Source organism: Centropristis striata, chromosome 7, assembly GCF_030273125.1.
Source record: "Centropristis striata isolate RG_2023a ecotype Rhode Island chromosome 7, C.striata_1.0, whole genome shotgun sequence".
In the NCBI taxonomy this organism is placed as follows: domain Eukaryota; kingdom Metazoa; phylum Chordata; class Actinopteri; order Perciformes; family Serranidae; genus Centropristis; species Centropristis striata.
In genome coordinates, this window is record NC_081523.1 from 17,142,673 (window position 1) to 17,157,237 (window position 14,565).

General features: G+C 39.1%; 1 protein-coding gene across 2 annotated transcripts; it reads right to left on the reverse strand.

The window, feature by feature from the left end:
- Window positions 1-1,982: 1,982 nt before the first annotated feature.
- kdm2ba (lysine (K)-specific demethylase 2Ba) lies at window positions 1,983-13,379 on the reverse strand. 2 transcript variants are annotated; one of them, XM_059337645.1, is made up of 10 exons: window positions 13,229-13,379; window positions 8,459-8,683; window positions 7,928-8,071; window positions 7,046-7,132; window positions 6,380-6,658; window positions 5,461-6,278; window positions 5,156-5,319; window positions 4,889-5,050; window positions 4,269-4,487; window positions 1,983-3,301 (listed from the first exon to the last, which is right to left on the reverse strand). In XM_059337645.1, exons 1-10 carry the CDS (start codon window positions 13,280-13,282, stop codon window positions 3,120-3,122), a joined length of 2,334 nt encoding a protein of 777 aa, XP_059193628.1. In that variant the 5' UTR covers window positions 13,283-13,379; the 3' UTR covers window positions 1,983-3,119. The 2 variants fall into 2 exon arrangements, with proteins under 2 accessions (XP_059193628.1, XP_059193627.1); XM_059337644.1 differs by having other exon boundaries at window positions 6,380-6,665; window positions 7,044-7,132.
- Window positions 13,380-14,565: the final 1,186 nt, after the last annotated feature.

The following is a 14,565-nucleotide window of genomic DNA, read 5'->3' on the forward strand; positions in this document are numbered from 1 at the left end:
AAGATTCGGTCATGGTTCAGTGTGATTTGGAAAACAGATATATTTTATCATGTAAACCGTTCAGTGTGTAAGCATGCTCACATTTGCTAATTGGTAATCAACACAAAGTGCAGCCGAGGCTAGAGAGAATTTAATTAAAGGTTTTGTGCAAAGTGGTATAATAATAATACATTTTATTCAAAGTGCACTTTACATTAAAAGGAAATCTCAAGTACTACAGGTTAAAAGCATAAGTCTAATTATAAAAGGATAAAAAAAAAAAAGATGAAACAGCTAAAAAACGAAAGAAAAAATAATCTAGAAACCATAGAAAGGGATTCAAAGTTTTTTTTTCAACTGTCTTTAATACTGTGGTGCCCTCAGAGTGTCAGGAAAGTCGTTCCACAGCCTTGGGGCAGCAGCACAGAGAGCCCATCTCCCATGGTGCCGTGTCTTGTTCTGGGAGTGTGGAGGCGCTTTGAGTGAGTGGAGCGGAGGGAGCGTGTTGTGTTGTGTGGGGTGAGTAGTTCTTTGAGGTGTGAGGGGGCATTGTCCTAGATACATTGGTGAGTGAGCAGAAAAAACTTACAGGTGCATCTCAACACATTAGAATATCATGGAAAGGTCAATTTCCAGTAGTTCAAGTCAAATAGCCTGAACCGAGTTTTAAGTTCATATAGATGGATATACTTTTCAGAGGCCAACATTTCCATATTAAACAAACATACTTTTAAAATTTGTTCTTTTGTAATATTCAAATTTTTTGAGACACTGAATTTTAGGTCTTTATTAAATGTAAGCCAGAATCATTATAATTAGAAGAAATTAAATAAATGAAGACATGGAATGTTTCATTCTGTGTGTAATGGATCTATATAATGTGTTTTTTTTCCACTTTTTGAATTGAATTACTGACAAATAAACTTTTCTATGATATTCTAATCTATTGAGATGCACCTGTATTTTCAATCTGAGTGGAAACAGTATTGAAGAAATACATTTTTTTTTCTATGTAATGATGGTGCTTTGTTGAAGGTTATGTGAATGTATCACTAAGGTTTTTGCAGTTTGTCTTGAAGGGGACAGGAAAATTTGTCCCAGTAGTTGTAGGTATTTCAATTAAAACCACAAATGTCAACATCACAGTGGTGCTGGAGGAAAAGTCAGAAGATCAACAAAGTCTGGAGCAGTAAGTCTCTAGGGGTCAGGAATGTCCTGAAAAAATGTCATATTTTGTCAGATATTTCAGTCAGAGAAGGGGTTGACTAAGTGAAAGACCGACATTACCATTCCTGGAGCCGAGGCCGCCACCATAACTGAGTTAGAGGTGGGGGGAAAAAAACAGAACAGAAAAGTATTGCGATAATTTGTGTGACATTATATAGATTCATGGCCGGCGGGGTTTTTTTTGCTGTAGCGGGCTCACTTTTAGGAATATACTGGAGATACTGGCATCATATGAAACTACAAGATCTAAGGAATCTATATCAATGTGCATCAGGATATCTTGTCAGGAAGTTGTCAAAATAATGCTGCAAAGTCAGTTTTTTTTTTAAAGTTACATTCAAAGAAATTGAGAGCAGTGAAACTTAAAGTTGAGGAAAGTTAAAAAAAATTCTCCAGTTGTTGTCGTCCACACGTTTGATGTCAGTTCAGTTCAGTTTGACTGAATACTTTGTTGGTCAGTCTGTGGGTTTGACTCATTGTGGAGAAATAAAATAATTAAGTGAGAGGAATGGACTGAGAATGTTCTCTTATTTGACAGAACAATTCTTGATTGAATTTAATTTTGTGCACCCAAAATGCAGTTAAACAGTTAAATCGCAATATTGTATTGCAATGCTCATCATATCACAAAATGCTTAAAATCGCAATAAAATTGTATCGTGACTCAAGTATGGGGATAAAATTGTGTCGTGGGGATTCACACCTCTTCTATGCATTTCTCACATATCCACACTACATATATGTATACCTGGCACATGAAAACTGACAAGACTCAATGATGGTACAAATGAAATTCTTTTAATGCATATTAGCACTTAGTTTTTGGATTTACAAATATAAACATTATCACATTCACCTGAGGTGATAGTTTACAGCACAACACACCCCAAAATACACACAACACCTACTGTATGGAGTTATTTTTTTAAACGTATGCAAAAAAAGTTATTTGCAAAAGTCTTTCTTAAGCCTGTATAGGGAGCCACTGACTGGATTACAGAAAGTCAGTGTGAGAAAAATCATCAGCCACACATCTGCTATGACTGTCAACTTCCTGCTACTGGCTTTTTGGTGTTAAAACTCCACCAACTGGATTTTGCAACAGGCCGAAACCACCCCGATAAATTATCTGCAAGCATTATCTGACCCAGCTCTGAGACATCCATGTCAAGTTACTGAATAAATGAATAAATACAAACTGTAATAAAAAAAAAAATCAATAAATTAATGTTGAAATGTTGGAGAAAAGCCTGTTAAACACAACACTCAACAATTCATAAAAGTATTAAGGTAAGTGAAGACACAAGGGTGTAACAGGAATATGAAATTTGTTTACTCTGTTTTTTCATTCTTGAAATACATTCTAAATATTTGGGAAATAGTTATGATAATTTAGAGATATTTATTTCTGTACAGGTTATTTTTTTGTCTGATACTGAAGTTACATTATTGTCAAATACAGATTTTGGCACATAAAAGACATTATTATATGAAGGCAAACTGAGGAAAGGGGACAATTTTTTTCTGTTCACATGCCATGCAGTCTCTCTCTGATATTTAGCTCCTGAGAAACTGTAAACTTGTGAAATGATGCTTGTATAAAAATACTGTGTTCTCAAATATTTAAAGGATAAAAATAAACAACCCAACAGTCAATTACAAGCACGTCTTTATAAAAGTACAATCGCAACACAAATGCATGCATGCCGTTTCCTCTTTTTCTGTCCAGTGAATGTTTTGTCACCTCCTCAGTCCATCTAAGATCTCCATCCAGGAGTCTGTCTTTTTGTTTCAGTTTGTTTACTGTAACATTGACTCAGAGACTCATCACGGACCAGATTTAAAAGAGAAAAACTTGTTCCATTAAGTGCAAAGAAAGTCTTCCAACCGTTTTCTTTTCCTCCTGTTAGGAACTAGCTCGTCTTCTGCAGCAGTTTGTCCTCTTTCAGTCTAAACGGTACGCTTACAGACATTTCTGCGATGAACCTTTCGCAGGCCGTCTTGGTCACCTGCTTGCAGAAGCGAAGGTCGATCTGACAGATACTTCCACAGCGCTTGAAAAAGTTTAGGGAATGGTCAGTGACCCGGTTGCACACTGAAGGGAAACCGAGAGAACACAAATCAGTCACAAGCTGGATATCTTACTGAATATCACGTCTTTTCTTGATGCATTATGTTAACATGAGCAACAATCTCTGACTTCAATGATTTGACTGCATGCAGAACAAATGCAAATTATGTAGCAAGCGCACAACTTATTTTTCTTGAATGCCTCCACATTAAGCAAAGAATCCAAAAACAAAGAAGGAATTTACTGGAGGAAATTGTTTGTGGTAGCCTGAGGTGGTAGTGGTAGAGTTGTTTTATGTACTAAGAATTTAGCAAAACTGCCTGTTTGTGAAGTAGTGAGCATAAAACAGGATATATGAGACTTGGTTTATACTGCATGAGTCATGTGAGGATTTTGTAAAAAAAGACATTCTTATAGAGTTTATTTACTTAATTCATTAAGGATTTACTCCATTTTTTGATTCCTCGTTAATCGTAGAGACATAGGAGAAAATTAAAGTTTTCTTCAAGAATTCAAGTTAATACGGGGTGAGTAATTGATGAACATTTTAGGGGGAACTGTTCCTTTAAATTTATTGTATTTCATGTAGTAGTACAAGTGTGTTTTATCTTTGAAATGATGCTACTTGAGGACAAAGTAACTTTAGCAATAAAGAACATACCCAGACAAATACCATCATTTCTTTAGTATTTATTAATCACACCTCTTGACTATTTTGATGCTTTGGGATTTTAATTGGCATATCCTACACTTTACATCTTTTCTGCTTATATCATTTTTGTTATTTTATCATTAAACTCTGGTTTCTAATCCTTTCCATGATCCTTTGCAGGATTACTAAGAATGCACATTACCTGGAACATAGCGCTTGGTTCTCCTGAAAAACCCTCTAACTTACTGTATCACACCTGTGTGTCAGCCCCGTTGACAGCTCATGAACACCTGTAATTGTGCCTGTGTATTGCTACACTGCTCAGGCCCCATGTCTCACCTGACAGGTTGATGTCTGTGAGCGAGTCTCTGGTCGTGGTCCCTGCTGCCGTCAGCAGGTTGACGGACTGGTCGTTGATATGGTTGCAGTAGCTCAGGTCTAACGTGGACAGAGAAGGCATCTGCCGACTGATGAGGCGCAAAGACGTGTCAGTGATGTCGAGCCCCGCCAGCCGCAGGTCCTCCACATTCCGCAACTTGCAGCGGTTATCCAGCTGCCCTGAAATAAAAAATCATCACCAATCAATTTATGTATTTCGTCAAAAGGTGCCTGACAGTCTTCAAGGATCTCTAAAAGCTATAAATGAAGAGTCCCTTATGTTATGTTCTTACTTGCAATAAGCTGTTTTAGTCCAAATACCTACACCTCTTAAGGTGTAGGTATTTGGACTAAAACAGGACTTAACCACCATGTCTGATCCAGCACCTGCAGGGAACTCGAGCCACTCTCAGTTTGTGTTTTGTTGCCCAACATATCTTTTCTTTAGAAGAGATATGACTACTGAATCTTTAATTCAGTGAATTATTAACTCAGGGTTGTCATACAAAAGGCACCACAGGGATGCAGGAGTAAAAGCCCAACCCATGGCAGTGCTTGTTCTTTGTTGACCCCTTGGTTACCTGGTCTATTATCTGTGGGGGGTGAGAGGAGGTCTCTCATCTGTGCATCTTTGAGTCCCTCCACCCACTGGACATCCAACGTGCGCAGCAGAGGACAGCTGGAGGTGCAGAGCGCAGACACGGCAGCCCACGAACACCCCGATAACTTTAACACTCGCAAACCTGAAAGAAAATAGCAGCACTTTAAAAAAAAACTGTTGCAGGAAAGTAAAACAGCAAAAGAGGGAATTTTCCTTGTCTACAGATCAACAACTCATATCAAGTTACCTGGCAATCTATTAATAAGCCAGCTTAGTTGTTTCTTGGAAATGTTAGTCCAACTGAGGTCCAGGGAAACTGGCTGTCTGCGAATTATCCCACTTAGCATGAGAGGAGTGATGGAGGTGCAGCGGTTCAGATCGATCTTCGTCCAAAGTCTCTTATCACAACACCTAGACATCAGAAAAAAAGATTTGTGTTGTTTTTTTCAAAGATTTGTACATCTTGTGCAGCAATATTTCAGTTTTGTTCTTGTGATATCTGTGATGTTTAACATAAAAATGTAATTTGTTCAGTGTGTGCTTTGTATTTACCATCTGTTCCACGTCTTGCAGACTCTCATGCAGACACACAGCTCCTGGTGTGTGAGGTAGCCAAAGATCTTCATCCAGACCTCGCGCTGTATGACGTGTGTTTTACCATCTTTTAGAGGCAGTCGGTCAGGGGGCGGGCTGATCGGAGGCGGCCGAATGACGTGCCGCTCCATCTGGACACACTTGGGTGGAGAGTGTGGGGGCACCGGCCGGTTGGTTGGGGTGCTCCTGTTGAAGCCCAGAGGAGTGATCTGGCTTGGGTAGAAGTGGCGCAGCTCCCAGGGGGTGCCGTTCATCTCTTTGGTCTTGAGGTGAGGCCTCTGATCCCCGAGTTCACTGCCGTTGCGGAACAACCTCTTTGGTTCCTCGTTTTCCGTCTCCGGCTCCACCTTGAGAGGTTGGCGGTTCTCGTTGGCCAGGCAGTCCTCCGTCTTCTGGATTTCCTGGTTCAGTGCTTTACTCAGCTCTCGGCTCAGCTCTCTGTTAGGTAGACGACGTTTACGGCGAGCTTTTGGACGCGGCCCCCTTTCCTGGGTCTCGCTTCCGCCCTCGCTGCTGGGGCCGGCCTGCGGAGAACTGCAGAGGGACTGGTCGCTGTCTCCAACTGGCGTTTTAATGCAGGGATTCAAAAGTGAATTCTTGGAGTCCTTCTCTTCCCCTTCTTCTTCAGTGTCTCCAAAACGCCCTTTCCTTTCTACGCTGCCCCGGAAGTGAGGCTCCCTCCCTTCATCATCCTCCTCCTCGTATGCGTCTTCGTCCTCCTCTTCTGTCTTGATTTGGTGAAGAAGTTTGGAAAAATAAGGATCATCTGACTTTTCCTGCAGGACAAAATGGAACGAGAATGACTAACGGTACTTTTTGGCACAAATAAACACTTGCATCTAAAAATGACATCAATCCCTGTATAAATGATACAGACCTTCTTCCTCACGCTGAGCTCCTCTTCCTCATCATCATCAAACAGCTTCCTCTTTTTCCTCAGTTTGTCTTCAGGCCGGGGCCGCGGCAGGTTGCTTGGGGAGAGCAGCGGTGGCTGTCGGTGGAGAGACTCTTCTGGTCTGTACCGAGGAGTCTCCTCTCTGTCTGGTCTCTTCTTGGCGGCAGAAGAAACGTCCCCCTCCTCCTTCACAGGCTTCTGTTCCCTCAGCAGAGAGCCAGGGAGGTTGGAGGCGTACTTGAACCCTGGACCCCTTTTTTGCTTCAATACCAAGGGGGAGAAACATGGGAAGACAACTTTATACCTTAAGCCTATGGCAACCAGGAAAAACAACTGTGCCTCAAGTGTGCCTAAAGTTTAATGAAAGCGTGTCTCTGTGATCAAAACAGATAACGTGTTATGTGAGTGGTTTCCTGCATCTGTCACACACAACGTCACATGTGAATGACTTTCACAAAAATATAAACAGGAAGTGGCAAACTGATCAGCACACATAAACTGAAATACTGAAAAGCAATACTGAAAAAAGATAAAGCGACTGTTATCGGTGAGTAAAGCCCAAATTCAAAGAGCGAAAATACTTCCAACACACCCTTAGTCAGCTGTTACATAATCTAAATCATCTGACTCACACATATTTGTACTCACTTTTCCACTTTTCCCAGCGTGGTTGCATTTGGGACATTCCCAGCAGTTGGGGAGTTCATCGTTCACCACTCCTGAGGCGTCGTTCACCTGATAAACCAACACGAAGAGTTCAACAACAACAACAGGCTTTAACGGCATCGCTTGTGCAGTTGTTTTTTTTAAACACAGACAAGACAAGGGAAGTGAAAGTGACTGTTGTGACGTGTTTGGTTAGGCAGGTCTGCACAGTTTAACCACAGTCTCAGCTGACATGTAGCAGAGGAGGAAAATAGCGTTGAAGGCTCCTGCTTGAGGAGCTTAAAAACACACTTCTTAATGTATTGTCTACATTTTTATGAACAAAACTGAAAGAAAAGCATAATACCTTATATGTTGCTGGCTGAAAAACAACAGAGAGTGCTTGTCTGAAAAACTGGTTTGACCAAGCCTGTACTCGCAGCAACCTGTTGTGCTTTTGACACAATTACAAACAGGGTGTGTGCTGCTTTGCATTTTGTTCTTCCTTTACCTTGCAAAATGCTTTTAGCAAAGCAACTAGTAAGCTCCAATATCTCAAATCCATTGGAGGCAACAAAAAACTTCAGTTAACCCTGATCCCTTCTTTTCCTGAGCATGTGGCGGGAATAAATTCCTCAAACAGGATGGTGTCATGCTTGAGCCATAAAAACCCCTGAATCACATAATAACATAATGAGTTTGTGTTATATAAACAACACCACATCCAGTTATCTTCAGTGAACAAAGTCCAAACGTGTGAGTCACTCAAAATATATTACGAGGAACTGGGATTCCTGGCACACTACTTCTACAGAAATGAGTCACCCAGCGGATGACTCGACTAAGGTGGAGTTGTTCAACAGTTCCCAGCCCGCCCCTGTGTACCTTGAGACAGTTGGGATGGACGATCTCGTTGCAGATAGAGCACTCCATGAGCATGAAGTTAAACTTGTCCTCTTCTTCCTCCAGTGTGTCCTCTTTCCCTGCCTCTTTACACACAACACACACCGCCGTGTGGGGCAGGACCGGCTGCATGGATTGAGAGAAAAAAAATCAAGAACACGCAGGAATCAATATATTTAACTCAAACCATTTTATATAGACTTTTGTTTACTTTAAATGTTGTGTTTTTGTTCATTTTTAGTGAAATATCATGTATGTGCATATTCAACATCCATTAAGTGCAAATGCTTGTTTTGTGCACTTTTATTACAGTTGTGCTTACTTGAATGTAACTCTTTTGCCAAAAAAGAGACAAAATTAACTTTTTCCCCAAAAAGAATTTCTATAGACATTAGGATGATATTGTTATCGTGACAGCCCTATTACAGAGCTGTTATAAAATATAAAAGTAGTTGTATTCATGAAAAATATGAATGTTAATTCTCAAAACACAAGTGCTACCAACTAACTTACCGCAATGCACTGTCTCATAATGCAAGACTGCTTCATGCGGCCCGGCCCTCCAAACTTCTTCATGTCCTTGCAGAAGTGACACTCTCCACACTCGGTCCGGAGGCACGCTTCGCACTTCCGGCATCGTGTCCTCCTGCGTCTGGCTCCGGATGAGCTGCGGTTGGACGGCAGCTTAACAGCCGACGACGTCCCCACCTTGGGCTTCGGCCGGTTTGCCGCCCTTTGCTGGAAGACAAACAGATAAGTGTTAACACGAAGGCCACGGAATTCATAGATCTTCTATGAACCTGGAAACAACAAATGTTTTTCAGACACTGTGACAAGGTTGTTTAAGATAAAAGGTGAAACATACTTTATATTAGTCACCTCTCTGTACTGAGCTGCAGCAGCTGAACTTCAGAACAGATATAAAAAAATAATGCACAATATGTTGCATCAACAGGATATAGTGGATTAATTTGTTTGTTTTAATTATAACAGATTGTTCCTGCTGCTTTTTGACAGTCTTACTGTAAAAGCATAACAGGTTAGACATATGCTGACATTTAAGCGAAGCAAGTGCAATCTGTAAGGCTCCAATAAATGATTACTTTCATTACTTTATTGCTCTGTTGGTTATATATACATTGATTAATTTGGCTTTTGTCCAAAGCTTTGTCCAAATGAGATTACTCTTTTGATAATCATTTCCTGTTTTTATTATTTTATTGCAGGTATTTACATTGTAGTTATCAGCTTATTCACTTTTCAATCATCCTGCCCAGTTTTACATTTTTAGTGTGTATAACCCAAAACAATGTAGATAAGGAAGAGGGTAATACATTGTTGTCTAATATATAATAATGTAAAACAATGTAAAATCTGGGTACTTTTGCAGACTGGAGAAAAATCGGTTTTCATTTGAGCTTAAAGAAATTACTATATCAGCCACCATATCGTTTATCAATTAATTTCCCCACTATAAAATCAGTATCAATATCGGTCTCAAAAATCCTGCATCTGTCAGACTCTAGTACTTTTTGCTGGATCAACAGTCTTAAACTCAAAAATGTTCAATTTACAGTTTATAAGCAGGAGAATAGCAGCAACTCTTCACATTTAAGAAGCTGAAACCAAATTTTGGTTTATGGACAAATCAAATAACTGACAAATTGTTTCAGCGCTACATTTGAGAATCTGAAACAGTATCAAATAAAATGATCACAGCTCAGACTTTTCTGGTAGATTACATACTCTGTGTGGTTTATGAAAGTAAATGAAATATATGGTAACATGGCAAACACATCTTACACTGTGAGGGAACAGACTCTGCACACAAACACACACACACATATAGAGCTTTGAATATATGATCCTAATTTCACGTTTGTGAATTTCTCACATTTATTTATAGTCTCTTCCCTGTTGCCAAGGCAGAACTGTAAAGCGCTATGAAAATAAGACAAATCATGGACCATTACAGCGATTCTCATTCTAGCAGCAGAGGTTACCTTGGAAACACGTTTGCCTTGCTGGTGGCAACAGTTTGAATAAAGGACCGGCAGAGATGGATAAAAATAAGCTCACAGGAGGAGGTTATGATTGAGTGTGAGGCTGAGAGCACTTTCTCTGATGCCATTTATTCTCATTCTATTACTGATTAGCAGCACTGAACGTATAGCATTTTAGCTCGAGCTGCGCTGAAGAGTTCCAAGCTTCAGTCATAATGATGACATTCAAATTGTGTTAATCAACATTTAAATACTGTTGTGCAGCTTTTTCTTATTTTTGCATGTCCTTTAATTCTGTTTAAACCTGCTGTTTCTATGCAGTTGCACATAAAGATTAGTCAATGCTTAGTATTTGATGGTTGAATACTTTTCTATTACTTTTATATTGAATTTAAGATTAGAAAAATGAGAAAAAGTAAAGTTGATGTAAATACAATAGAATTAATAATTTACCAGCTGTTTATATTAACTTTGATTGTATTCTTTAGTCAAGACTCAGGATTATTTAATGAATAATTACACTAGTGATTGTTGAGAATCAAGTATTTTTTCAAAGAGTATATTGAATTTAAGCATACTTCCTAATCTTGATAACATAACAATTTAAATTAATTTTACATTTTAAAACTTTCAAGACTAAATACGAACCAGGCAACAAAGAAAACTAATTTAATGCACTTTTTGACTTAATTTAATTTGGTCAAAGATTTTTTATATATTTTTAGAGTGATGGCGTCAGACATTCAAAGCTCCATTCGAAAAACCAGAGTATAAGCTTCAAATGTAAAAATAATAATTGCATGTCTAATTTTAGCACATTTCCATTTAATTTTCTGATAGCAATACTCAAGTGCTATGAATGTGTCAAACAGGTTAAACATGATGGAAACACAACAAGATATTCCAGACAAACAACAATCTAGACAAATGCTTTCAGATTACCTCAACAGACCATCCCTGAATCTGTTGACTGTGACAAATTACCAGCTCAGCAGATCACTAATGCTGTCCTGATTTTTTACTTTCCCTCAGGACGACTTTGAAAAGATGTTTTATTGAAATCTACATCTGTGTTTTTCAAAAAACGGTATGTTTTCCCAGCACAATACCTTGTGTTTTGCCTGCTGTTATTGGTGGGGAATTAAGTCGAGATAGGAAATAATCCATTTGACAGCTTTCCATAAATCTATCTGACTACTGTGGAAATATGGGAGGGAGACATCAAAGGAAGGGCTGCTGTTGCTGATGCTGCAGGCTGGCTGTGACTGTCAACATCACACAGTGTTTTTTTACTTCAGCAGCCTCATTATTTTCTCTGACCTTGTCTGACACTACTGTTTATAATATCATATCTAAAGGCCCATAACAAAGCAGATTTTGGACTTCTTCTTCCATTCAACATCTTGGATCTCAACCTTGCTACTTTACTCTGATAACAATATACAAGTCGTATAAAATTGTGGCTACAAACATATCAGAACACTCTGCAGAGCATGGTCCTTAAACAACTATCAGCTGACCCGTCTTTACTGTAACTCTGTGCAGTAATATGTCAGGAATTTGGGATTGGTCCCTGAGGTCTGTGAACAAAAACATGGCCTATATTCTGAGTGCAGTCTTCTGACTCAGCTTCAGTGTGGATTTCAGAGAGAGGAAGTCACACGGCTAGTCATTTGTTGCTCATGTACATTGGTCCTCAACACAAATTAAAGTGTGTGCTTCTGTCTTCCAGCAACAGAGGAGGTCCTTCTATGATGAACTAACTGTTCAGTGGGTGTTGTAGGTGTAAACATTGTGTAAGCACAAGTACTTGGCTGTTATGTCAGCAGCTCTCATATTTCTCCTGAGTTGTGCAGGCCAAGTGTTTAATGGAGAATTGTGCAATATCCTATAAGCCCTGTTAGAAAGCACTATAAATGCACTTCTGACCACAAATGAAACTTGTGAAACAACATATTGTAACGTCTGAGAATAACCACCAGTGCTGTATGTTCCTCCTCCTGGTGCAAAACAAGTGGACAAAAACACTGTTGAAATCTAACAAGGCATTGTTTTGCAGAGGTTTTGAGGGGTCACTGGACCCCAGTTTGGACTATGTAACAACAGAAGTAGAGCCTCTTCATTGTTCCCTTAACCCCATCCCCCTCCTTGGTCCCTGCCTAGACAACATATTGCTTAAAGCTTTCTTAAAGGCACAGAGTGAATAGGGCAAGTTAAGGAAGTGTGAGGAAATTAATCACAAGTATGTAATTTCCTAACAGGACATGTGGGAGGTTAACGTACATGTGGAAATCACAGCTTTTAGCGGGATGAAGTTGAAAAAGTCTCACTTACAGCTAATAGAGAGGGTCCATGACGTTCTGGTCATGGCTACTAATTCATAACACAACAGGGTGAAACTAAGAGGTACTCAGTCCAAAAGGGGTCAGTTATGGCTAACATGATAGATCATGGGTCTCAAACTTGCAGCCCGCAGGCCAATTGACGATATTTTTGGCCCCCACCTTTATATGAAAGTTTAATGTGAGTTTTCTATGAATGGAACTTTACCATGTTGTGTGTGGAAGGTCCCTTTAATTATTTTTTTGGGTCATTTTGTGTATTTTTTAAATAATTGTGTGTCTTTTTTGGTAATTGTGTATTTTTTTTGGTCATTTTGTGTCTTTTTTGGTAATTTTGTTTCTTTTGGAAGTAATTCAGTTTTTTTTCTGTCATTTTAAAGTAATTTAGTGTCTTTTTTTGGTCATTTTGTGTCTTTTTATAGTAATTTTGTCTTTTTTTGTCAGCTTGTGTCTTTAAGTAATTTAGGTTTTTTTTTCTGTCATTTTGTGTCATTTTTTAGTAATTTTGTGTCTTTTTGGGGGTCATTTTGATACTGCTTCCAGCGGCCCCCAGGTAATTTGAGTTTGAGACCCCTGTGATAGATGGTGTCCAAGGAGGAGAGGACACGGTGTGTTTGAACACACAAGAGTATCTATTCTGATAAGCAGCCCGAGTCTATTTAACTCTGTGTACAGAACATTTAGCTAGCTTTTCACCTGTATAACAAGGTTAACTGAAGTAGGTTTAAAAGACGCCTTTCCTATTTTTTTTAACCCAACTGGATACAGAGAAGAAGAAGAAGAAGAAGAAGAAGAAGAGCGGGTTAGCGTTAACCTGAGAAGAAAAACACCACTCCGCTCTCACACTTACACACAATAAACGCTATCTTTCACACTCAAACACCTCGACAAAAACAAGCACACAAAGCGGTCACGTAATGAAACGTAGCAGCTCTGACCTGCTCAGACTCTGAATCATATTCCTCATCGTCTCCGCTCAATGACAAGGCCATGGCTCCTCTCTCTCATCGTTTGTGAACAGCAGAGAAAACTAACATGGCTGAACAAGCCTCCAGCTCAGCTCGGTCCCCCCCTCCCTCACATCGGGCAGCTGCTAGCAATGTTCAGTGTGCTGCGTTCAGGAGCTATGGGAAACCTCGGAGACACTAACTTCCTGATTACTTAACGCACTTACAGCATGGCAGTTGGCACAAAATCAGTAGACCGGAGGCAGATACCAGTACTTATACACGTTTTTTAAATATTTAAAATAATATAAAGCAGTAAAGTAAGCCAAATTTACAAATATTGGCGCAGTGTAGAGTCGTTAAATCTTTGGCAGTTATTGTAACGATTATTAACGTGCAACATGATTGCAACATCAATGCAACAGGAAATAAAGAGCAGCAGGCAACACAAGATGATTCACTCCTACACACGTCCGTCTTCACTTCTGCTGGTTTTTGTGCGATGTGTGAGTCATTGAGTGGCGGTACAGGTTGAATTCACGTCTTGGAAGTAGTTTACTTAGCATTATGTGTACTAGGTTTGGTGTCAGTACTGATTAACCCCTTATCTTAATAATATATTTAACATAAGGACTACAAAGGAAAAAAAATAATTTCAGAAATAACCACCATATCAAGAGTTTAACTTATCTCCTCTTGAATCGTTATCAGTTATGTAATTAATGTCATCTGAAAAAATATGCTTACTTTAGGAAAGTTACAGTGATTTGCATATTGTTTGCAACTAAAACAGAGCAAATGAGGAAATCTGTATGTGCTGCATCTCTCTCCTTCAAAATAAGTTCCGCTATCCACCTGATAGTGTGTGATACTTTAAATTGTATTTTATCTATCTATTCCATGTTGTCTTTTGAAATTGCATGGGTAGAATAAGGTGTTTTGGGGGGTCCGCAAGGGCCCCAATACATTGGAACAGAGAATAATGATAAGTCATTAGGAATAAAATTGAATGACCAAGACATGAAAACTTGGATATATGATAAAAAGCATGGTGTAGCTGGTGAAGGAACACATTTTCAGATCCTTTACTCAAGTAAAAATAAAAATACTCTAATACTAAACAGTACTACCTGCACAACTAAGTAATAATAGGCCACTGAACAGGGAAAATACTCCTTAATACAAAAATCGAATTCTCCTATACATCTGTAGATACAGTAAAGCACATACACATCCATACACAGCATTATGTGTGTTCTAATATCCAGACTACCATACTATTTAAAATGCCATTAAAAAAATATTTAGTACACCCCAATACATAGTAT

Coding starts and splice junctions, on each gene's coding strand:
- kdm2ba (XM_059337644.1), bottom strand. CDS start 13,282: ATGGCCTTGTCATTGAGCGGAGACGATGAGGAATATGATTCAGAGTCT. Junction 8,072..8,458: donor TTATGAGACAGTGCATTGCG/GTAAGTTAGTTG, acceptor CAATCCATGCAG/CCGGTCCTGCCCCACACGGC. Junction 6,279..6,379: donor AGCTCAGCGTGAGGAAGAAG/GTCTGTATCATT, acceptor TTTGTCCTGCAG/GAAAAGTCAGATGATCCTTA.